The sequence below is a fragment of the Neofelis nebulosa genome, chromosome 18, assembly GCF_028018385.1.
Source record: "Neofelis nebulosa isolate mNeoNeb1 chromosome 18, mNeoNeb1.pri, whole genome shotgun sequence".
NCBI classification, from domain to species: Eukaryota; Metazoa; Chordata; class Mammalia; order Carnivora; family Felidae; genus Neofelis; species Neofelis nebulosa.
Genome location: NC_080799.1, coordinates 36,387,627 through 36,412,813, shown reverse-complemented (window position 1 = coordinate 36,412,813; position 25,187 = coordinate 36,387,627). Strand labels below are relative to the sequence as shown.

The 25,187-nt window shown below is 50.7% G+C and overlaps 1 protein-coding gene across 1 annotated transcript in view; it reads right to left on the bottom strand.

The window, feature by feature from the left end:
- The window catches only part of TVP23A (trans-golgi network vesicle protein 23 homolog A), a 33,109-nt gene extending 8,458 nt beyond the window's left edge, over positions 1-24,651 (bottom strand). Inside the window, exons 1-2 of the mRNA XM_058711935.1 lie at positions 24,510-24,651; positions 24,174-24,253 (exon numbers count right to left, since the gene is read on the bottom strand). Coding sequence (XP_058567918.1) covers positions 24,174-24,253; positions 24,510-24,518 — 89 coding nt within the window. The 5' untranslated portion in view covers positions 24,519-24,651. The remainder of the gene's footprint in view (positions 1-24,173; positions 24,254-24,509) is intronic.
- Positions 24,652-25,187: the final 536 nt, after the last annotated feature.

Genomic DNA, 25,187 nt, shown 5'->3' with positions numbered 1-25,187 from the left:
GCTTGAACTCGCAAACTTCGAGATCATGACCTGAGCTGAAATCAAGACTCAGATGCTTAATCAGCTGAACCACCCAGGCGCCCCTAACCTTAAATCTTGAGAATCTTTTAACTAAATGTCTTAATACAATCTTAATGCCTCCACCTTGAAGATAAAGAAGTCCTCTTTCCAGAAATGAAAGTTCTTTCAGGGAAAAAGCCATGTTTGAGATCATTTCACATGCCTGATAATCGTACCTGGCATTTAAGATTCTCGGCAAATATTTGTCGTGCCAAGTCATGGAGTTGAGTTTATGTTGTAGAACAGTGTAGACCTCAAAGACGTAGGAGACACCTACCCACGTCCACAGATCCAGGCTAAAACCTGGAAGTTCATGCATTTGAATAAATCCCCTGCCCACCCACTTTTTTTTTTTTTTTTTTTTTTGGCTGTGGTTTCCTAACAAATGCAGAAAAATTCCCATTGTTGGAAGGTTCTGCTTAGTTAGGTACCCATCAAATGATTTCCTTAATTTATAATGGAAAGTACTATTATTGTGGCCATCATTATTCAAAGGCCAAAGTAAAAAAAGGATGCCTCCTGCACCCTCAAATACGGCTTTCATCCTGTCTGATGCAGGCTGTCCTCTGGGCCGCCCTCCAAACCCTCCTTCGGTCCGCCTCTGTCCCCTGCCAGCACTCACAGGGGGAGCTTCCTGGTCTTGAGAGCCGTGAGGGTCATGGCTTTCACCTGTCTGCCTTTCCCTGCCAGGGGACAGCGGGGGGAGGGGGGGCAGCCTGCCACCCCCCGGGGTTCTCTCTGCCACCTCCATGGCCACAGAGCACCCTGACAGTCACCCCCACATCCCAAGGCCACTGGCTTCCAACTCCACCCTCCCAGGCACCCACCCGCTTGCCCCTCGAGAGGCAACCAGTCCTGAGGTACTGCCCGCGTTCAAATCCCACTCCGACCTCGGAGCGGCTCCGCTGCCCTCCCTCAGCCACGCAACCTCTGGGCACTCAATCTCCACTTGTGTAAAATGGGAATGCCAACACCAGCCACATCCTAGCTATTAAAAGATCAAGTGGAAGGTGGCACGTCAAAAGTGCTTGAAACACAGATCGTGCTCACAGACCGTGACCGGCTTACCTCAGCCCTCAGTCACTCGAAACCCATCTACCTCCAAGGAACCCAGCTGTGAAATTCCCCTCAAGACCACAACTTTCTCTCTCATTAGCCAGGGGCAGACCTTTGTCTCTGCAGGGATCCCCCGAGACTCCTGACCTCTCCAGATCCATCCTGCCCCCCATCCCTCCATTTCACCGAAGAACCTTCTCCATTCCTCAGCTTGAACAGGTAGCACTTTCCGCTCGGTAGGCCACCCTCGGCAGGCCAGGCCCAGAGGAGAGGAGGAGGAGGAGGGGAGAGGAGAGGAGGGGAAGTGAAATTGCTTCAGACGTGGTCAAGGCGGGGGGGTGGGGGTGGGGGGTCGAGTCCTTACGGGCGTGTTTTAGCGTAAATCCATGTTCACAGTTCTGTGCCCCACAGCTGCGGTCTTCCCCTCGGAAGGGATGTGGAAGGTTCTCGGCCCTGAAGGCGCGTGCAAGCCACCTGAGGAAGCATAAAGGTGTGCGCCAGGCTACTACCCCCTCCCAGAGCAGGCGGGGCCGGGCCTGCAGCGCAGCCCAGACCTGAATTTTGCAAAGGAAAAGCACCACTGTACCCTGGACTCATAAACTCTGGCCCAGGAGCCCAATCTGGCCCACTTCCTGTCTTCTAAGTAAAGTTTTATTGGAACAGCCACGCTTACTCATTCGCTAGCCGGCCAAGTCGACAATGTTCTTACCCAGGAAGTATGCCAGCCTCTGCCCCAGACTGGCATGAACAATGATGATACTGGGCGCTATTCAAAACAAATCAAAATAGGGGCGCCTGGCTGGCTCGGTGGGTTGAGCATCTGAGTCTTGATTTCGATTTCGGCTCAGGCCAGGATCCCAGGGTTGTACGAACAAGCCCTGCGTCGGGCTCCACGCGGAGCAGGGAACCTGCTTGAGATTCTTATTCTCTCCTTCATATTCTGTCTCCCTCCCTCCCTGTTCACTGGAGAGCTCATGCTCTAAAATAAATAAAAGTGAAAAAATTTTTAAAAACCAAACTAAAGCTAATTGCTACTAATGGCCCCCCACCTCCCCCCTCCAAACCCCCCCCCCCACCCCCCACAAAACATCTGCTTTCAGAAGCTGCAGGTTGGGAGCTGGCTGGCTGGCAGAACCAATGGATCATGCTAGAAATCAGAGCATCTTTTTCTCTGGGGGTGGTTGAGGGGAGGGTGACTGAGAAGGTGACCAAGGTGCTGGAGACACTCTGTATCTCCATCTCGTGTGGATACACGTATAAAAGTTCAAACCAGGGACACCTGGGTGGCCCAGTTGGTTAAGCATCCAACTTCGGCTCAGGTCATGATCTCACAGCTCTTGGGCTCGAGCCCCACATTGGGTTCTACACTGATGGTGCAGAGCCTGCCTGAAATTCTTTCTCTCTCCATCTCTCTCCTCCTCAAAATAAACAAACTTAAAAAAAAAAGTTCAAACCATCTACTTTACCGTACTTAATGTACATCATACCTTTGAAAAGTTTTGCTTGAAGCTCCTGACCAGAGAAATCTTTGCAAATCACCCTAAAAACTCTACATGTGATACAATCCAGTAATCACGCTGCTCAGGATTTACTCAAATGAGTCTAAAACTTCAGTCCACACCTACCACAGGACACAGATATTTACAGCAACCTTATGCATCACTGCCCCAAACTGCGAGTGACCCAAGATGTCCTCAATAGGTGAATCGATCGGCTGTGGGTCCTTCCACACAGGGGAAGGTTATTCAGCCCTAAAAAGCAATGAGCTCTCAAGCCATGAAAAGGCCAAGAGGAACCTTAAATGCATGTTACAAAATCAAGCCAGTGTGAAAAGGCTGCTTACTGTAGGACTCCAACACTAGGGACATTCTGGGAAAAACTGAACGGTAGACACAGTTAAAAAAAAAAAAAAAAAAAAAAAAAAAAAAAAAAAAAGGTTGCTAGGGTTTGTGGACAGTGGGGGGAAGGGAGAGAAGAATACGGGGACTTTCAGGGCAGTGAAATACTCTCCACGACACAATGGTGGATACATGTCATTATGCTTATGTCAAAGCCTAGAAAATACCCACCACCAGCACGGACCCTCATGTAAACAAGGGACTGTAGGTAACAATGCCGTGTTGGTTTGTAACACATCCAAGACACTAATGCAAGCTGTTAATGGGGGAAACTTTGGGGCGGGGGAGGGCTCATGGGGACTCTGTACTGTTTGCTCAATTTTTCTGTAAACCTAAAACTGCTCTAAAAAATGGACACAGAGGGTGGCGGATGGGGGTTGGGGAGAGGCTGTGTCTAAACAAAGTAAATAAAATAAAATAGGGGGAGGTCCCACAAGGACACAAGTCCCCTGTCCCATTTTTTTTTTTAAGGTTAATTTTGAGAAGGTGAGCAGGGGAGGGAAAGAAAAAGAGAGAGGGAGAGAGAGAATCCCAAGCAGGCTCCAGGCTATCAGTGCAAAGCCCGACAGGGGGCTCGATGTCACAAACTGTGAGATCATGACCTGAGCTGAAACCAAGAGTCAGACGCCTAACCGACCGAACTACCCAGGCGCCCCTCCCATACGCTTCTAAGGCAGGTCTGACTTGAGGGGAAAGGTTGGTTTAATCCCAAATTCAGCAGAGATTGAACAGTATCTTAAAAAATTGTCTTGTGGGGCGCCTGGGTGGCTCAGTCGGTTAAGCGGCCGACTTCAGCTCAGGTCATGATCTCGCGGTCTGTGAGTTCGAGCCCCGCGTCGGGCTCTGTGCTGACAGCTCAGAGCCTGGAGCCTGTTTCAGATTCTGTGTCTCCCTCTCTCTCTGCCCCTCCCCTGTTCATGCTCTGTCTCTCTCTGTCTCAAAAATAAATAAACGTTAAAAAAACAAAAAACAAAAAACAAAAACTGTTTAATAAAAAAAAAAAATTGTCTTGTGTTTGTTTAAATTACTTTGAAAATCATGCTCTGGTTTTTAAAGACTATCTCCAGCTTGAATTCCTCAGCAAACATTCCATTTTACGTTCTCTTCCTTTAATTTAAAACCTCCTCCTTCAGGGGTACCCGGGTGACTCAGTCACTGAAGCATCCGACTCTTGATGTCAGGGTCGTGAGTTCAAGCCCCGTATTGGGCTCCGCACTGGGCATGAAGCATACTTAAAACAAAAACAGAAATTATATATATTTAATTAGATTATAAAATATACATATATCATATATAATGTATATATCATATATATCCTATATATGTCCTATATATCATCCTTGAGACACTGGGGAAAGCTCTGCTTTTCGCTGGGACAAAGGCCGAGGAAAGACCGTATCTTTACTCCTCGGTTTACTCTGCCACAACCAACCAACCAAGCAAGCATATGAGGTTGTGCCTCGAATTTGCATCCCAACAACCCAGGGGCTGGAGTGGATGCAGGGGTGAGGATGTAACACCGGCCACGTGCTGATCCCAATGGAGGCTCACTGTTCTCTGTACTTTTATGTCAATTAAAATTAAAAAGTAGAAAAAGAAATCAGAGGCAACCTCAACTTTGCATTGAGGCAAGAATAAACCAAGCCCACGAATTGATATTCTGGGGGTTATCTGTGGTCACAATAAAAATCCAGACCTAAAAATCCCCAACTGAGTAATTGACCATTACAGTTGGATGCAGGAGGAAAATTCCAGAAAGCAGGTCCTTTCTTCTGGGCTTACCAGCTCCTCCCACAAAAAAAAAAAAAAAAAAAAAAAAAGGAAAGAAAGAAAGAAACCACCAACCAACCAACCAACCAACCAACCAACCAACCAAAGGCCACTCCTACTTGCAACATAAATGCCTGCCCAGCCCGCACCCAGACAGTGGGGGCAGGGAGAGCCAGAGAGCCTAGACCCACGCTCGCACACCATCCTTGCCGAGTGAATGTACAGCCCTGGCCGAGGCTCAGGGCCTTGGTTTACTCATCTGTAAGATGGGAGGACAACATCTGCCCCAGATGCCTGAAGTTCCTGGACAGGAAATCCCTAGGACACCAGACCAGAGGGGGCATGAGGTGGCTGTGGCTAATCACTCTGTTTCTCATTCATGGTTACAATTTGTTGGGGGGGGGGGGGGGGCAGGCGGGGAGAAAGCCTGGGCTGGGGATGCTCCTTTTAGACATCCTCTGTCAGAGGTTTTCCCCCAACTGTTAAAAATGAGCAGTGTGCTATTTATTTCTTCAGCCCCGACGCCCACTTAGAGTCAGGTGTCTCTTCCGCTCCCAGCAGTGTGCCAGCACGAAGACGTGGGAGGAAGGGGACCCCCAGGCGCAACGCCGCCTGCCCATCCCTCATCCGCTCCCCTCGACTGCTGGGGTCTGGCTGGAAACGTGTGATCAGCAGACCCCCACCAGGCCTCCTGAGCCCCCATCTGCATTTTAACTACACCTCAGGGGACTCATGGGCTCCTCTCAATCAAGGGGCCCTCCCTACTCCTTCCTCAACATGGACTCAGCTCCAGGAGCAAAAAAAAAAAAAAAACAAAACAGGTGCAGGTCCCTCCGGCCTCTAAAAGCGGGGACCCCTCTGTGCCCTTCTGAAACCCCGTGGGCCTGGCCAGCCAGGGGGGCGAACCGTCTGCAGAGAATCAGAGGTTTCTTCTCCAGAATGCCCCAGAGGTAGTGTTCACACCTCCGTCCTGCAGAGTCCCTCGTTGCCTCAAATGACAATGTCCCCCTTCCACCTCTGTCAACTGAGCCCGGGACAGGCAGGTTTTCAGACAGTTGGGATGCCTACACAGATGCGGACCGCTATGTCCTCACGGCTTGGATTCAAAGATCAGCACGACAGAAGTCTGAGTGCTTTAGCAAATTTAAACAAACAAACAAAATAACCACACTTCCCTCTGGTCGCGAGGGTTGTAACTTGTTTCTGTTCTTTATTTCTTCTTAAAGAGGCATCCCAACTTTAGAGGCTGGACAGGCTTAGCAGCAAGTTAAAGTGGACCCCCAGAGACAAGTCAGTGGGCCCTTGGCTGCTCAGCCCATGCGGGCCCTCTGGGGGGATCCTCCCCTCTTGCCCGGGAGGGCACCAAGGCAGAGACACCCTCCCCTCCCCCAGCCACAGAGCCCAGAGTTTTCACAACAACTGGAAGCCAAAACAATGGAAAACCTCTTTTCCAGCAAAAACCTGCACGTGTGTCTGCACAGCAGCAACCTTCCCGATGGCCGAAACGTGACCAGCGCTAGGTAGATGAACAAAATAGGACCGATCCACACAGCGGGACATTATACGGCCAGAGAGAGGAAGGAAGCATGGACACAGGCCATCAGGAGGACAAACCTTGAAAGCGTGAGGCTTAAGTGAAAAAAGCCAGACAGAAAGGCAGAGATACTGTCGGATCCACCTGCACCAGGAATCTAGAGCAGGAAGGTTCACACAGCCAGCAAAGCAGGACGGCGAGAGAACAGAGTCATTGCTCAATGTGTACCGAGTTTCGGTTTGACAGACGGACGGTGGTGACGCTTGCACAACAGTGTGAATGTACTTACCAGCACCGAGCTGTACTTGGAAATGGTCGCAATGGTTCGCTTTAGATGATGCATATGTAACCACAATAAAAAACATGAAAAATAAGAAGGGACGAAGGGCTAACACCTGCTACAACGCAGAGGAACCTGGAAAACAAATGGAAATGCTGAGCCAAAGCAGCCGGGGCACATAGGGTAGGATTCCACTCCTGGGAAACATCCGGAACAGGCCAATCTAGAGGGACAGCAAGCATAGGAGAGGCTGCAGGGGGCAGGGGGACAGGGGAACGGGGAGTTTGTGTTCAATGGGCAAGGGGGATTCCTTTTGGGGGGATGCAAAGGTTCTAGAACCAGACAATGGTGATGGTTCCACGCCTGTCACAGAATCGTTCACTTTAAATGGTTAAAAATGGCCAATTTTACATGATGTGTAGTTTACCACAACTTCCAAGCGAGAGAGAAGAAATGGGGAAACGAGAGCTGCCCTCAGGAGCTCTCCCAAAGAAGGGGGCGTGGGGGGGAGCGGGGAGTAGCAGCTCTGGGTACAAGTTGGGACACGCTGATCAGAGGTCTGGCCGGGTTCACATCCCAGCTCCACCACCGAACGCCTGGGTGACCCTGAGCAGGTGGCTTAACCTCTCTGTGAGAGTCCCGTTCTCCTCACCCATGAAACGGGGTGAGAAGGGCTGCTGGGGTGGGGGTGGGGTGCCAATCAGGCGTAGTTCACGTAAATCACGTGCCCCAAGCGGAGCAGCACGTGCAGGGTAGCAGCGCTGACTCCAGGGGGATGCGGGGAACCCACGAGGGGACGATAATGTCCCTGAGGGCTTGGGGCACTGCCTGGCGGGCAGCGGGGCTTCAATAAATGCCAGCTGCTCCCAGACACAGTGCATCGGGGACTCGCCATTCCACCCCCTTCTTCCTCAGACGGATCACCTGGGTCCCTCGTTCAATCAGGATTCCGATTCGGGAGGTCCGGGGCGGGGGTGGGGCGAGAGTCTGCATCGCAATGAGCATCCAGGTGATGCCAGTGCTGCTGGGGCCTCAGAGCAACCTGGGGGTGGCAGGAACCGGGGAAAGCAGCCACCCGCTGTATTCGTCTCCTGGAACTACTGTGAACAAAGCACCAGCAGCGGGGTGACTTAAAACAACAGAAAGTTCTCCCTGCCCACCCGGAGGCCAGAAATCCAAACTCACAGCGTGGACCGGGCTGGTTCCCGCTGAGGGCTGTGAGGGACGATCCGTCCCGTGCCGCTCCTCTACCTTCTGGTGGCGTGCCTGGGCTTGTGGCTGCCTCACCCCAATCTCTGCCTCCAGTGTCGCACGGCGTCCTCAACGAGCCTGCCTTCCCGGGATTGGCTTTTTATAAGGACACCAGTCACTCTGCATTAGCAGCCCACCCTCCTCCAGTGTGACCTCATCTTAACTAATCCTATCTGCAAATGCAAAGACCCTCTTACCAAATAAGCTCACCTTTTGTGGGACTAGAGGTTAGAACTTCCACAGATCTTTTCTGGGGGGAGAGGAGACGAGTCAACCCATAACACCCACCTTGGGACAAATGAGCCCAAGGAAGCCAGGTAGGAAGGGGACAGAGAGGCATCTTGCAGATGAGGAAGCCAGGAAGCAAGGTGAAGTGAATCGCCCCAGGCTCTGAGCAAAGAAGCATTTATGCAGGTAACGGCAGCTGGAATCAGGCCCCACCTCCCCTCTCTCTGGCTTCACGCCGGAGGGAAGCGGGTCTGCCCAAAGAAGGGTCGGGAAGGCTCGCTAAGTGCTAGCAGCTGCTCTGAGCGGCAGACTCTGCACCAGAACCCAAGTCCTTCATTTCAGCCTAGAGTTTCCAGGCTGCCGCACCTGTCAGCTGCCCCCCACTGAGCCACAGACATTGGTGAAACCCCTCCCCCCAATACATCCACTAAGAGATGAGTCCGGGTCCACCTGACACACTGTGTGGCCACAGAACCTGGGAGCTGAGGCCAGAGACGCACCCGGACGCTGACCTCTGGACTCCACGCGGGGGATTCCAGGCACAGATGGACAAACGCACACAAGCCCGGGGCATCCGTACGCCTCAGGTAGCAAGGAGGCTGTCACAGACCATGGAAGTCAGACAAAAGACTCAAAAACCGGCTGGAAGAGGCTCCTGCCCGGCCACCCGTGGGACCATCTGAGAAACAATCTGCAACTCATCTGATACTTACAAGCCCTCCGCTCACCTATGGGAGAAAAAAGAGGACGCGATCGTGTCTACAACACAGGAGAATGACCCCGATCGTGTCTACAACACAGGAGAATGAAGGGCAAGAATCTAACACACAATGTGCCCTGTCTCTGTAATGTACACCTGCCAATGACCAAAACGTCATTGGGGGGAGACTGTAGATCACTACAGTTCACACTGAGAGGACTCAGGGAGGGACAGAGCTGAGGACGAGCAGGCATCAGGAGCCCCCGGTGGAAGGACACCCCACCCCCCGCCCCTTGAAACTGGCGTCAAATCAACCACACCTGAATCCCATCCAGCCTCCGGCTCCAACTACTAACGTGCAAGAAATCTAGGGGGCCAAGGAAAATACTGAAGGACAAACAAAATCCAGACTGGAGGAAGCTCTACAGACCATCAAAGCAATGGCAAAGGGTGAGAAAAGACAGAAGGAGACTGGGAAGGCTATGGGTTAAAAGGACCCAAGGAATCCGGCAACGTGGGAATGTTACTGGGCTGCGGTTCCAACAAATAAGTAAATAAAATTATGAGACATTCAAGAAACTTTGGACACTGGCTGGATATTTCACAGTATTTGCGAATTATTATTTTAAAGTGAGAAATGCTACTGTGGTTCTGCTTTTAAAAATTACCTTTCTCGGGGCACCTGGGTGCCTCAGTCAGTTAAGCGTCCGACTCTTGATTTCAGCTCAGGTCACAATCTCGCAGTTCATGGGATCAAGCCCCACGTCAGGCTGTGCACTGACGGTGCAGAGCCTGCTTGGGATTCTCTCCCCCTCTTTCTCTGCCCCTCCCCTGCATGCACTCTGGCCCTCTCTCTCAAAATAAATAAACTTAAAAAAAAAAAAAGAAAAAGAAAATGTCCTTTAAAAAAATTAAAATGAGTTTTCTTTTAGAGAGAACATATCAAATTATGCTTGAAGTGACGTGATGTGATGTCTGGGGTTTGCTTCAAAATAACCAGGGGATAATTCAAAGAACTGGCCATGAGTTTATCATTCCTGAAGCTGAGTGATGGGTCCATGGGGTTCATGATTTTATTCTATGTGGTGTGTGTGTTTGGAACTCTCTATAATATATATATATGTACATAATTTTTTTTTTAAGTATGCAGGGAAGTAGATGACTGCCTTGCAAATTTCAGTTCTCCTATTTACTGTGTGACCTTAGACAAGTGACTCTACCTTCCTGGTCCAGCTTCCTCCACCGAAAAATGGTGATAATCATATCTACTTCATACCAGTGCCTGGAGCCCGGGGGGCACTCTGTGCCCATGCGCACATCCGTTCCTTCTTTGGGCTGGGCTCTGTAAGTACCCAGCCTCTGAGATGTTCCCCAGTGATCCCAATCTCCTGGTGTTCACACCCTTGTATAGTCACCTCCCACAGTGAACCAGGGCTGGTCTGCATGACTGATAGAATATACTACAAATGACTGTATGTCACTTCTGAGATTGGTCACTTTCTCTTGCTCTCTTCCTCTCTCTCCCTGGGAGAAGCCAGCTGTCTTCTGTTGTCAGCACTATGGAGAGACCCACATGGCAAGGAGCTGAGGCGCCCAACCAACAGCCATGTGAAGGCGCCATCTTGGAAGTGGCTCCTCCAGCCCCAGTTGGGCCTTCAGATGACCTCAGCCTTGGCTAATCACTTGAGACCCAGAACCAGAACCACTCAGCTAAGCTGCTCCCACACTGCTGACCTTCACAGTGTGAGATAATAAATGTTTGCTATCTGAACCCGCTAAGTCTGACGTAATTTGTTATGCAGCAGGAGCTAACTGATACAGGCTCTAATGTTGAAGAGTTTTAACTGTAACCCACGTTATGTTTTGTCAGGTGGTTTCAAAGGGAGGAAGGACAAGGAGAGTCAGGTTCCTCTAAGAATCCAGGTGGTAAAATGAAGGGTCCCAGGCTTACTTGGAGAGAGGTGGGGGTAGGGGGATGAGGCCGTGGGGGCAGATGCTGTTACACTCACCTCTTTTAAATGGGACACCTAGAGTTATTAACCAAAGGAGAGAAAGGACTGATTTTCCAGAAGGCTGGAGTAGAAGCCAGCACAAAGGTATTTTAGAGCAGGTGGCAGGCACCTCAGAGAGGTCGAACAAGGTAAGAAATCTGTATTGTTATTTGTTTTTACCCTGGATCTGAGTGGGGTGCTTTCTTTGGGCACTGAAAATAGAAAGCAGAATTCACCTAACTCACCCATGTATGTGCTTTTATTTCTCAAGAGCTACTAGATTTTGCCAGAAAGGGCAGCATTTGAAGGCATCAAATGTTAGCTATTGTGTGAGGTTGGGTCTCTTGCCTGAATCTTGGAAGCTTCAGCTGCCTCATCCACAAAATGGAGAGAATCCGGTCTTTCCTTCCATTTTGGCCTTTAAAAAAAATTTTTTTTATTGTTTTTATTTATTTTTGAGACAGAAAGAGACAGAGCATGAGCAAGGGATGGCAAGAGAGAGAGGGAGAAACAGAATCCAAAGCAGGCTCCAGGCCCTGAGCTGTCAGCACAGAGCCCGACGCGGGGCTCAAACGCACGGACTGTGAGATCATGACCTGAGCCGAAGTCGGACGCCCAACCGACTGAGCCACCCAGGCACCCCCATTTTGGCCATTTTAACGTTTCTGGAATCAGGACGTACACACGAATGGACGCAATCATTAACGTGGTATTCATTTCTTGCCCCACACCCCCAACAGCTATAACTGAACGTGCATCTTACAGCACCTTGGAAACAAAGGCCGTGGGTGGTACGGCCCAACTTGTAGGTTATTTAATGGGAGAACAGAAATCATATTAATTCATATTAATGAACTTAACTGTTAATTCATTCAGCAGATACCGAATCACCAGCACGGCCTGTGGGAGCCCTGTTAAACTGGGTTCTTTAGAATTTGTGTGACATTTCAAAACATACCTGTTCTTTCTGGCAACAAAATAATTTGCCACATGCAGACAGACCGGTTTCTGCATCCAGATTTGGAACCAGTTCCTCTCTAAGGAACCCTGGGTTCTTTGGTGAAGAGAACCAAAGACCATTCTGGGGGCTGGGGTGCAGCTCAGAGGCGGGGGAGGGCAAAAAAATGCCATTTCTGGGCCACCTATTCAATAGTGACAGAGCTTGAGAGGTGCCTGGGTGGCTCGGTCGGTTAAGCATCTGCCCCTCGATTTTGGCTCAGGTCACAATCTCACAGCTGGTGAGCTCAAGCCCCACATGGGGCTCTGTGCTGACGGTGCAGAGCCTGCTTGGGATTCTGTCTCCCCTTCTCTCCGGTCTCTCTGTCATCTGTCTCTCCCTCCCTCTGCCCTTCTCTTCTGCTCGCACGCGTGCTGTCTCTCTAAAATTAAAAATTAAAAAAAGAAAGGCTAGGAATATTCCAGAATAACTAAATGCAGTGGGTAATCCTGGGTTGGTATGCATACACACCTCCATACACACACACACACACACACACACACACACACACACACACACACACACAAAGTATTAACAGCTGGTAAACCCAGGTCAAGAGCATGTGTTAGTTCTCTGTACTGTTCTTGCTTTCTGATAAGTTTGAATTTATTTCAAAGTAGAAAGGTTTTTAAGTCCTTTTCAGGATGTTGATTCAAAATATTTTCTTTAAAAAATTTTTTTCATGTTTATTTATTTTGAGAGTAAGAGAGAGAGAGAGACAGAGCACAAGCAGGGGAGGGGCAGAGAGGGAGGGCGAGAATCCCAAGCAGGCTCTGCACTGTCAGCCTGATGTGGGGCTTGATTTCACAAACTGTGAGCTCACAACCTGAACCAAAATTAAGAGCCAGTCGCTTAACCGACTGAGCCACCCAGGTGCCCCCAAAATATTATTTTCTATCAACGTATGCTGTTGCTGTGTTTTATGATTTCTTCATCTGGGGCCCACAAACCATCACATCGAGAGCAGTTAAGTCTCGTCACTGCTGTGCATGTGTATGTATGCAGGTGTTTGTGGGTCAATTTGGTGCCCAAACAATGACTACAATGAAAACTGTAGTTTAAGTTGTCCAAGGACATGGAATTAAACTTGCAATCAACATACAAATGTTTTGAACTGATCTTCAAAATTGTTTAAGAAATAAGTAATTTTTAGGGGCGCCTGGGTGGCGCAGTCGGTTAAGCGTCCGACTTCAGCCAGGTCACGATCTCGCGGTCCGTGAGTTCGAGCCCCGCGTCAGGCTCTGGGCTGATGGCTCGGAGCCTGGAGCCTGTTTCCGATTCTGTGTCTCCCTCTCTCTCTGCCCCTCCCCCGTTCATGCTCTGTCTCTCTCTGTCCCAAAAATAAATAAAAAAAAAAAAAAAAAAAAAAAAAAAAAAAAGAAATAAGTAATTTTTAGAGGCGCCAGGGTGGCTCAGCGATTAAGCATCCGACTTCGGCTCAGGTCATGATCTCACAGTCCATGAGTTCGAGCCCCACGTCGGGCTCTGTGCGGACAGCTCGCAGCCTGGAGCCTGCTTCGGATTCTGTGTCTGCCTCGCTCTCTGCCCCTCCCCCGCTCACGCTCCGTCTCTCTCCCTCTCTCAAAAATGAATAAACATAAAAAAATGTATAAATAAACAAGTAAATAAATAGGTAAAATCAAACTCATTTAAAATACTTTCCTGGCCTAAGAGAGTATGTCAGAGGCTTGGAATCAGTACCCCTGACTATTCCTCTGCAATTTCGATTGTGAAGTACTTTAAAATCCAGGGCAGAGAGTCATATGTATTGCAATGCAGGAAGAAGGTCAGGATCTGCTACCACAAGCTGTGGCTGCGTCTGAGTCACCCTGAAAGTACCTTGCTCCTGTAATGAGTGAGGAGTGACGAGGCCGCCCCGGGACACCCAAGGCTGAGCCCCGGTGTGAGAGGATTTCCTCAGGGCCACGGAAGGGCCAGCCCCAGAGCTGGCCCATCACATTCTCACCCAGACCCACTGAGTTGGTCTCTACTAAGGAAATTCACGAGCACCACCTGGCAAAATTGAGGGCTAAGCTTGGTATCTGTACCCACCCTCCCGTGCCGAAGACAGTGGGCACACTCCCTATCATCCACAAAGGGACAACCGAGAAAAATCTCCCGAGGGGCCTGGGACACAGAAAAGCTTTGCTGCCGGAGGTTTCCACACCCATATCCACAGGGACTGAGTCGGCATCTTCAGGGACGGGGCCTGAGGACCCGAAGTCTTGCCCCTTCTTTGAGGTCCCCGGAGATGCTGATGAAGTTTGGGACCCCGAGACTCCAAGACCTGCATCTAAGCTCCCCACCCTACTGCTTCCAACCATCTCTCTCTGACCTTGGACTCCCACCCCCGGAGCTGAAAGAATCTGCACAAAGGTCCATCTGAGCCAAGTCCCCAAGTGTGTGCCTGGAGTTCAGCCAGTCCAGGCCACCAGCAACTTCCACTCTGGCCCCTTCACCAGCCTCTTAACACATCTCGCTGCTTCCACCCTTGCCCTATGGCCACATGCCGGTCACAGGCAACTTTCTCAAGTGTCGGTCAGATCACACCATCCCCTCCCTGCTCAAATCTCTCCAAAGATCGCCCATCAGACGTAGATGAAATTCCAAATTCGCCACTGGGCTCTTCAAAGCCTCACACGTCCATCCCCCTAATCAATCTCCAACTGTCTCTCCCTCTCACTCCTCACTTCCTACATTGCTGGCTTTCCCTTCCTGGGACTATCCCTCTCTAAAGTTTCTTTGTTTAATAGATACTTGCTTAGATGGTCACTGCCTTCTCCTTAGTTAAAATGTCAGTTCCGTGAGGACCAGAACCAGGCCTGTCTGGTTTTCTCTGTGTCCCCCAGCACAGTGTTCAGCACACAGAGGCTCTAGAAAGTTTCTGTTGATTTAACGAACAAATGAAGTGCGCGCAAGAATAAACCAGTGGTTCTCAAAAGGGAAGTCATTTTGCTCCTTTGGCAAAAGCAATAAATATCTGGAGACATTTTCGGTTGCCACAACTTGGGAACCGCTACGATCCAGTGGGGTAGTGGCCAAGAAACGCTGCTACGGTGCACAAGACAGTCCTCTCAACAAAGAATGTCAGGCCCTGGGAGCAGCCGGGTGGCTCAGTCGGTTCAGCGTCTGATTCTTGGTTTCGGCTCCGGTCATGATCTCACGGCTCAGGTTCAAGCCCCGCATCAGGCTCTGCGCTGACCTTGCGGAGCCTGCTTGGGATTCTCTCTCCACCCCCCTCTCTCTCTCTCTCTGTCTCTCGTTCTCTGCCCCTCCCCCACTCACACGGCCTCTGTCTGTCTCAAAATAAGTAACTAAACTTAAAAAAATAAAAAAAGAGGGCGCCTGGGTGGCGTAGTCGGTTAAGCGTCCGACTTCAGCCAGGTCACGATCTCGCGGTCCGTGAGTTCGAGCCCCGCGTCGGGCTCTGGGCTGATGGCTCGGAGCCTGGAGCCTGTTTCCGATTCTGTGTCTCCCTCTCTCTCTGCCCCTCCCCCGTTCATGCTCTGTCTCTCTCTGTCCCAAAAATAAATAAAAAACGTTGAAAAAAAAATTTTTTTTAATAAAAATAAAAATAAAAAAAATAAAAAAAGAACGTCTGGCCCCACACGTCAGTAGCATCAGCCCAGAATAAATGAATGAGTGAATTAAATCCTATGGGTCCACACGATTAGCCTCCTGTCCGATATCAAACATCAGAACCTGACCACCATCCCCAGTGCCCTCCCTGATTGTGTGGGCCACACTTGAGCAAAAATCTCCTTCTGGTGATTTTATTGTTGGCGGGGCTTATGCAATCGATTTCATGTTAGCAAGAAATGTAAGTAAGGGGAAGTTAGGCTGCTGTTGATACAGGAGTTAATTTCAAAATATGAATTCTGTGCTCTAATCAAAGAGAACCGAAATTTGTCCAGTTCCCTGATTCTGCAGGCTGTTTTCCTTGGTAATCATGGACCTTCCTTAAAATTAAACCCTCAGCTCTTAGTGGGACCTGCTTACGTGTTGTATTTCTAGATGTTTAAAATAGATTTCAGAGTGGGGGGAGGGGCAGCACGACCTCCCCAAGGTCACTGGGGTCAGGGGTCCAGGGGAGGGGTCCTCAATTACTGAGGCGAACACTTTCTGGGATAACAACAAAGAAAAACCGAAATTCTTCTCCTCCTTTCTGTGTTGGAGCATGGGGTGTGTGTGTATGTGTGTGTGTGTGTGTGTGTGTGTGTGTGCGCACGCGTGTGTGTGTGTGTGTGTGTGTGGCAATTAGAGATGCACCTGTGTTGATTTCAGAGCATTGCAGGTGGCCACCAAGGCTCTGTCTGAGGTCACATGCCCACCCCACCAGCTTCCCTTGGGTCAATGTCAAATGTAGAGGGGTTGGGAATGCTCTGACTCCCCTCAAATGCAAATTTAACTTATCCAAATCCAAATCCAAACCCTAGAGGGAGGGAGAGAGGGAGAATAACCCAATCAGGGTTCTCAACAGGGGTAATTTTGCCCCTAGGAGACATCTGGCCACTCTGGAAACTTTCCTGGCTGTCACTTGGGGACAGGGTGCAATGCTACTGTTGCTAAAATCGTACAATGCACAAGACAACCCCCACAAGGCAGCATTATCGATCCCAAATAGCAATTAGTGCTGACGTCAAGAAAACCCGCTCTGAACACCGGGAGCAATGCAGCACTCCCACGGATACAGGGGCAATGTAACGTATTCCCCAGAGGAAGCCCCACACAGAAGCCCTACAAGTGCTGTTCCCACGGTTCATCCCCAAGTGTCCCTCCCTGCGTGAGCATCTGGCCCCCTCAGCAGGGTGTGATGCAAGATTCACACTCTAGGGCTCAAATCTGCAGCCTCCTAGCCGCATGCCCCTCAGCAACTCCCTCCAGTCTGTCAATTGCCTTCGCCCTGAAAGCACTAAAAACCATCGTATCCATTTCACGGGTTTGCGATAGAGATTAAATGAATCGTAATTGCTGGGTCGGTGTTTGCTATTACTATTACTTTTCATTCCCTCTAACTTCCCCTCAGAAACAGCCAACAATTCCATCGGTGGCTCATTTGGATGAGCAGGCTTTATATCCCGCTCAGGAACACAAAGCGACAGTGGAGAGGCTTCCTGAGAGGCAGAACATTATTCTGCTTGACGGACTGGTCAGGGATTTGTGGGGGTAGTGATTTTTGCCTGAGGGCCTGGCCCCCACTAACATGTGACTCCCTGGGGCATTTGGGACCACGGGACAGCATCCTCCTCAACTCGAGACCCTGGGCCGGGTGAGGACCAGCCATGCAACACCGAATGAACCCCGCCAACAAACCAGCCCTGACAATTAGGACCAAAATCAGATGTAAGAACTCTGTCCGCGGCAAGAGGAAACCATCCTACTCAGGGGGATCCGCGGGACCCCATGGCCTTTGGGTCTACGCGCATTGTGTAAAGACGGTGCCTTGAAAGTATAGACATAACTTTCAACAGGAGACAGTCTCCTGCTCCAGGGACAGCCGCAGTGTGATGTCCTGTTCCACCTGAGGACACGCCCCCACCCTGGCCCTGCCCACAGCAGCAGGACACAGAAGTCACACAGAAGGCGTATAACAGGCACCATTTATGAAAGCCACACAAGGCGCCAGGGGTCCCACTCAGCTGGCTATATACGTCTGTCGCCTCACCTAGTCCCCTTTACGCAACCCTACGATAGAGCCAACATGATCCCCCTGGACAGACGAGAAGATGGGGATCTAGGAGGTGCTCTGACTTGGTCAAGGTCACTGTGAGTACAGGGTTACCATCAGGTCTTCCTGGGAATGTCCTGGGTCTCCCAAGGCAGTGTTATTTGCCCGCTGATAGCATGGAATTGCCTGTAGGTTGGAGGAAAGGACCTAACAGGCAGGCCTGGACTTCGGTGAACCCTGGCTGGAGATCGGTGGACACAAGATTCAAACCTGGGTCTGTCTGATCTCGAGTCTGGGCTCTTCCTATTCCCCGAGGCGGCTGGAAGCCCAGAGGACTCAATCAAAGCGGGTCTGTAACACAGCGTGGCTAAAACAGAGAGTCTGCTGTAGGGCTCGGCAATCTCCCTCCTAGGTTTACGCCCTAGAGAGCTGAAAAACAAATGTCCACAGAAACACGTGTACACAAATGTTCACAGCAGCACTTTTCGTAAGAACCAAAGAGCAGAGGAGCGCCTGGGTGGCTCATATGGTTAAGCGTCCGGCTTTGGCTCAGGTCATGATCTCAAGGTTTGTGATCTCAGCCCCGCGTCGGGCTCTGCGCTGACAGCTCAGAGCCTGGAGCCTGCTTTGGATTCTGTGTCTCCCTCTCTCTGCCCCTCCCCAGCTTGCACTCTCTCTCAAAAATAAATAAACATTAAAAAAAAATTTTTTAAAGACCTAAAGAGCAGAAATAATGCAAATGTCCATCAACTTACGAATGGAAAAACAACATGTGCTTTAGCCATATGATGAAATATTATTCAGCCATAAAAAGGAACGAAGAAATGTGCAAACACGGTCAAATCCGGAAAACATGACACTTAGCAAAAGAAGAAAGACAAAAGGCCACAGGCTAGGTGATTCCATTTCTATGAGACGTCCAGAGCAGGCAAATTTGTAGGGGCAGAATGTAGATGGATGGTCGCCAGGGGCTGGGCAGGGGGAGACGTGGGGAAAGTAAGTGCTGAATGGGTACAGGGTTCCTGTCTGGGGAGATGAAAAAGTTCTGGAACCAGTCAGTGGAGACGGCTGCACAACCTTGTGAATATACTGAAAACCACACTGAGGTGTATTCTTTACAAGGGTGGTCTATGCGCTCAGTCGGTTAAGCATCTGACTCTTGATTTCGGCTCAGGTCACGATCACACGATTCGTGACTTCGAATCTAGCATTGGGCTCTGTACTGACGGTGTGAAGCCTCCTTGGAATTCTGTCTCCCTCTCTCTCTCTGCCCCCTCCCCACTTGCTCTCTATCTGTCTCTCAAAATAAATTAAAAAACATGAACTTTAAAAGCTGGTTTATGATATGTGAGTTATATTCCAATTTAAAACACACACAACACAATAGGACACCAAAAACAACAATAACGGAAGTAAAAATAGACAAACAGAACTACGTCCAACTAAAAAACTTTTGTGCATCAAAGGACACAATCAACAGAGTGGAAAGACAACCTATGGAATGGGAGAGAATATCTGCAAATCACATATCTCATAAGGGATTAACATACACAGTATATAAAGAAGTCCTACAACTCAACGGCAAAAACTCCACCCGATTAAAAAATGAGCAAAGAGGGGCGCCTGGGTGGCTCAGTCAGTTAAGCATCTGACTTTGGCTCAGGTCACGATCTCCCGGTTCATGAGTTCAAGCCCCACGTCCAGGTCTGTGCTGACAGCTCGGAGCCTGGAGCCTGCTTCAGATTCTGTGTCTCCCTCTCTCTCTGCTCCTCCCCCACTCATGCTCTGTCTCTCTCCATCTCTCAGAAATGAATAACATTAAGAACAATTTTTAAAAAGACATGAACAAAGGACTTGGATGGACATTTCTCGAAGGAAGACATACAAATAGCCAACAGGCGCAGTAGAAGATTCTCATCAACAATCACCAACGAAATGTCAATCGACACCCCATGAGACACCCCACATCCATCGGGATGGCTACTATGAAAAAAAAAAACCAGAAAATAACAAGTGCTGGTGAAGATGTGGAGAAATTGGTCCTGCCCATCGCTGGCAGAAGTGCCAAATGATACAAGTGTTATGGAAAATGGTACGGAAGTTCCCCAAAAAATTACACACAGAGTTTCCTCAGGACACAGCAGTTCCACAGCTGGGTATGCACTGAGAGCAGGGTCTGGAAGATATATGTGGGTATCCACGTTCCTGGAGGTACTATTCGCAAGAGCTAAACCCAAGAAGCAAGCCAGGGTCCACCGACAGAAAAACGGAAGGACTCAGTGTGGTATATCACTGCTCAGCCTTTAAAAAGGAAGGAAATTCTGACACCTGCTAAAATATGGACGTACCTCAAGGACATTTATGTTAAGTGAAACGAGCCAGGCACAGATTCTATATGATTCCACTTACACGAAGTATCTGAAGTTGTCACATTCAGAGGGACTGAAAGAAGAAAGCTGGTTGCCAGGGACTGGGGCAGGGGAAAGGGGGAGGTGTTTAATGGGTACTGAGCTTCAGATCTGCAAGAAAGTTCTGGAGGGGTGCTGCACAACAGCACAAATATATTTAATGCTACTGAATGGTAGGCTTAAAAGTCGTTAAAACTGGTAACTTTCAGGTTGTGGGGTTTTTCCACAATTAAAAAAAAGGAAAGAAAGAAAGTGAGAGAGAGGGGGAAAGGAAAGGAAAGGAAAGGAAAGGAAAGGAAAGGAAAGGAAAGGAAAGGAAAGGAAAGGAAAGGAAAGGAGGAAGGAAGGAAGAAAAGGGAGACAGAAAGAAAGAAAGAAAAGGAAAGAAAAGGAAGAAAGAAAGAAAGAAAGAAAGAAAGAAAGAAAGAAAGAAAGAGAAAGAAAGAAAGAAAGAAAGAAAGAAAGAAAGAAAGAAAGAAAGAAAGAAAGAAAGAAAAGGGAGGAAGAAAGAAAGAGGAAAAGGAAGCCAGTGAGGAACACACACACACACACACACACACACACACACACACACACACTCAGAGAACTTGGCTAACAGTTCCTCTACCTGCCCAGGTGTGCTGTGGGATCGCATCCTCCCCCGATACTGCCAGGTGCCCCCCCCAAGACCCCCTTCCACAACACTGCACCTCGATGACCTAGAACTGGGGACAGGAAGGGGAGGAACAGGTCTGGTCTCTACCCCATGGCTCAGCACCTGATCCAGCAGATGTTGGCTAATTATTTGCTCAACAAACTGTATAAAATCCACACGGTGAGGTCAAGCTGGTACAATTACAGACAGGTTAAGGAGGCTCAGCGAAACAAGGTGACCTTTCCAAAACCACAAAGACAGCGAGCAGTAAAAGCAGTGGCCCCAATATCCCAGACTCCTGCTATAGGGCCCCTTCTGTCACGTCACCTCCCTTCAAAGTCAACCTGGCATCCATTTCAACAGGACATTCCCAAGTGATCCTTGCCCTGTACCAGTGCCTCTTAACTTCTTTGGATCATGGGCTCATTTGGCAATCTAATAAAAGTCTCAACCCTTTTCCTAAAGCAACACATAGGAAACTTAGACACTAGTTTTCAGAGAGTTCCTGAACCCCGTGAAACCCCTCCATTGACCACATTTAGAACCCCCTTTCTGCCCTGCTATCCAGGAGCTCATTTATCCTCAAGAATTTCCAGCCATCTCCATATTCTTGATCATCAGAGTCAAGGAGAGATGCTATTTTAAATTCACGTTCCCAGGCCTGTGCCCTGTGGATCCGGTTAAGTAGGTGCAGAGCTGGGCCCAGAAACCTGCATGAGGCACACCAGAGGATTCTGGGATTGGTGGCTCTGAGACACATTTGAGTTCGTGAGCTGTGGCCCCCTGACCTCTGAATGCTGCCCAGATGATCCCTCCAGCTCCCAGCCTCTCTTCCCCAGCTGCCCATGAGACCCGGCTAGTAGACATTCCAGTACAATCCAACAAGGACTTCCTGAACCCAACATCCATGACCCCAGAAGTGTTCCTTTGCAGGGATCACTAGGCCAGAAACCCGGGCGTCGCCCTTTACTGTCCCTGTCCCCACCCTACATCTTGACCATCACCAAGGCTGGCTGATTCTACTGCCTATGTGCCTCTGGGCACCCCCACTGCCCTCCATCACCCCTGCCAGCACCGCGGTCCAAGCTTCTGTTCCCTGTTTCCACCTTCCCCTACCGTCCATCCTCCGTCCTGCAACTCCGATCCTGTCACCTCCCGGAGCAAAGCTCTACAGTGGTGACCAAACTCTAGAACTGCACTATCCAATATGGTAGCTGCATGTGGTTAATGAAATTTAAATACAATTAGGGGCGGCTGGCTAGCTCAGTTGGTGGAACATGGAATTCTTGATCTCAGGGTTGTGAGTTCGAGCCCCATGTTGGGTGTAGAGATTACTTAAAACGATACAATCTTTACGGGCACCAGGGCAGCTCAGTGGGTGGAGTGTGACTCTTGATTTCGATTCAGGTCATGATCTCACGGCTTGTGAGTTCCAGCCCCATGTGACGCTCTGCGCTGATGGTGCCGATCCTGCTTGGGATTCTCTCTGCCTCCCTCTCTCTCTACCTGTGCTCACGCTCTCTCTCAAAATAAATTAATAAACAATAAAATAAGATAATAAAATCTTTAAAAAATAAAGTAAAATAAACAAAGTAAGATCAAATGTCCAAAGTTCCGCCCAAAGTTCACACTAGCCACATACCAAATGGTCAAGAGCCACAGGGTGGCTGGTGGCTACCATATTGGACAGCACAGATATAGCACATTCCCATCCCCAGAGAAAGTTCTAGTGGACAGCAGAGCTCTACAACTGTGCTTACGAGCCCTTCAGGGTCTGGCCGCATCCTCTGCTCAGACCCCTCCCCGTGTCCTTGGTCTTGAGTCACAGTGAACCACTGTCAACTCCTTAAACTCATGCTCTCACCTCCAAACCAGCGCGTGTCATACCCTTCCTGCCTTCCCTGCTTGGCTAACTCCTCCCCACCCTTCAGGTCTCAGCTGCCGCCGCTCCCCTAACCAGGACAATTGCTCACGCTCTTGCCCACCACGGCATTTAAACACTGAGACACAACAGCCACGGGAACACCTACGCCCATTACCCCCTCACCAGCGATTGTAAGCTAGGGGCAAGTCTGCCCCCAGGGGGACACCTGCCAGTGTCTAGATTCATTACTGGTAAGATAATACTGGCATCCGGTGGGTAGAGGCCAGGAACACTGCTAGTATCCTACAATGCACAGGACAACCCCTACAACAAAGAATCATCCAGCCCAAGATGTCGGCCATGTTGGGGTTGACCATCCCTGCTCCAGACCGGACAACTCCATAAAGGAAGGGAGCGTGTCCTGTATGTATGTAGTCCCAGCCACCAGCCCAGAGTTGGCCATACAATGAGTACGGATGCTCTACAAGATTTTCTCCCAGGATTCCAGTTCCCTTACAGTGTCTTTCCTGAAAGACAATTAGTCACAGGTCATTATGGCAGGCTGAAGAATGCCCCTCCCCAAATATCCAGGTCCTAATCCCTGGAACCTGTGGATGTCACTTGATGTGGCAAAAGGGACTCTGCTTGTGTGATTAAGTGAAGGATCTTGAGATGGAGGGCTTATCCTCGATAATCCAGACGGGCCCCAAATGCATTCACAAGCAACCCTAGCGGAGGAAGACAGGGACGTTTGACACAGAAAAGGCAGCGTGAAACGGAGCGGAGAGAGTTTCAGAGATGCTACGGTGCTGGCCTCGCACCCACCGGAAGCTGCAAAAGGCAAGGGCCAGATTTTCCCCGACAGCCTCCGGCGGGGTATGGTCCTGCCGACGCCTTTTTTTGGCCTAGTGACACTGATTTTGGACCTCCGGCCTACAGAAGCGTGAGAGAATAAATTTCTGCTCTTTTTAAGCCAACAAGTTTATAGTAATTTGTCGTCGTAGCCCAGTGCAGTCATATTCCAATTTGGGCTTCAGTGGATTTGGATCGAGAACTGAAAAGGAACGGCAGGTAGGCACCAGGCCCCCACCCCGCTGACTCGGAGGGCTGGAAGGAGAGATGGGAGTAAGGGTGGCTGAGCCATGGGCGTTTCTAGATGTGGCGGCTGCCCGGGTCATCGGCAACCATGTCTGTGGGTCATTCCTCACACCCTAGTCCTGCCACCTTCTGGGAAGATCTCTGGTAGGCAAGTGACTCAACCCAGGATACTATGTTAGTCTGCCTGGTGCTGACGCAGGGGTAAGAATAAAAAGGTAAGCCCCTGTCCCGCTCTCCAGCCTCCTGCCAACCCCTCTCCTTTCCCCACCACCCCCAGACACAGGGGCCTTTCTCCAACCTTCCAACACAGCCCCAGGGCCTTTGCACCTGCTGTTCTTCTGCTTGGAACGGTCTTCGTCCAGAGTCTCCCATGGCTGGCTTCTCAGCATTCAGGTCACAGTTCAAATGTCACCTCCCTAGAGAGGCCCTTCCTGACTGCGCGGCCTTCCCTCATCACCTGCTGAGTTTCTTCCCAAATCTTCTCATACTCTGTCATTATCTCATGACCATCTTTATATGCCTGTTCACTGTTACTCCCCCAGCACCCCAGACTTCAGGCCCCAGGAGGGTAGGGACCTTGTCTGACCTGCCCAGGGTATGTCCCTAGTCCTATGCCTGGCACACACTAGGTGCTCAACACATTCTGAATGAATGAATGAATGGGTGCGTGAGTCAACGTAATTAAGTGAATTTGCAGCTTTGGGTGATGCTTGCCAAAGCCGGGTCCCTAACATACCTAATCTTGGCTTTCCGAAAGGCCAGCTCCTCTTCGTTGCCAAAGTCCAGGGACACGTCCTCAGTATCGTCCACCAGGGCCTGGGGGACACCAAACAGAGGTGGCAGGCAGGCAGGCGGTGCACATCCCCACCCCACCCCCTCGCCGGCAGGGCCCCTCCCCCGCGGCTGCAATCCCAGGCCTTCCACCCTCCTGGGTCCAGGAGGACCACTTGGGGTCCGGCCCAGGCCCCGGCCCCGGCCTGCGCATCCCTCCTCCTCGCTTCCCCCAGCGCTCCCGCAGGCTCCGCCTGTCATCTCCCCCACCCTCCTGCCCCCGGCCTCCCCGCGGTCCTACCTGCTTCATCCTCTCCCCAGAGCCCACCTGGAGCCCACGGCCCAGGCTCAAGGACTCCGCCTCTCGCTGCCTTCGGCCCGGTGGGGAGCGGCGGGGGGAGCTTGCGCTCCGCGGTGCTGCCTCGGTGCCGGTCGCGGGTGGAGGCGGGGCGCGCGGGGCCCAGAGCGCAGCCGCGGGCTGGGGGAGGTGGGCTCGGCCGACCGGGCGGGGGCGAGGCTGGCGAGGGTCCGGGGGCGGGGCTGGCGAGGGTCCGGGGGCGGGGCGGGGCGGGGGTCCGGGGGCGGGGCGGGGCGGGGGTCCGGGGGCGGGGCTCACTGCGGACGGCGCCTAGGAGAGAAAGAGCTGCCGCCCAGAGTGGAGGGAAGGAGGACCGAGCAGCCGCCTGGAGGGGACGATTCGGGCTCAGAGGCGCATTTGGGGACCACGAACTGATTCTGGGAGGCACAGAGCGGGTGGGCCAGTGAATGAGGCGGAGGTCCCATAACTGTCGTATGGGCTAGCGAACTAGCGAATCGTGAACGAATGCCGGTGATGGGCAGCCTCATTCGGCGTCTGGAGAAGGCCAATGTTTCCCAAACGTCTCTGATCCCAAGAATCCTGCCCCCCCCCACCCCCTGGGCCCTTATGAAAAGCAGATTTCCAGGCCCAACCCTGGAGATTGGGAAGGCCTGGAATGCA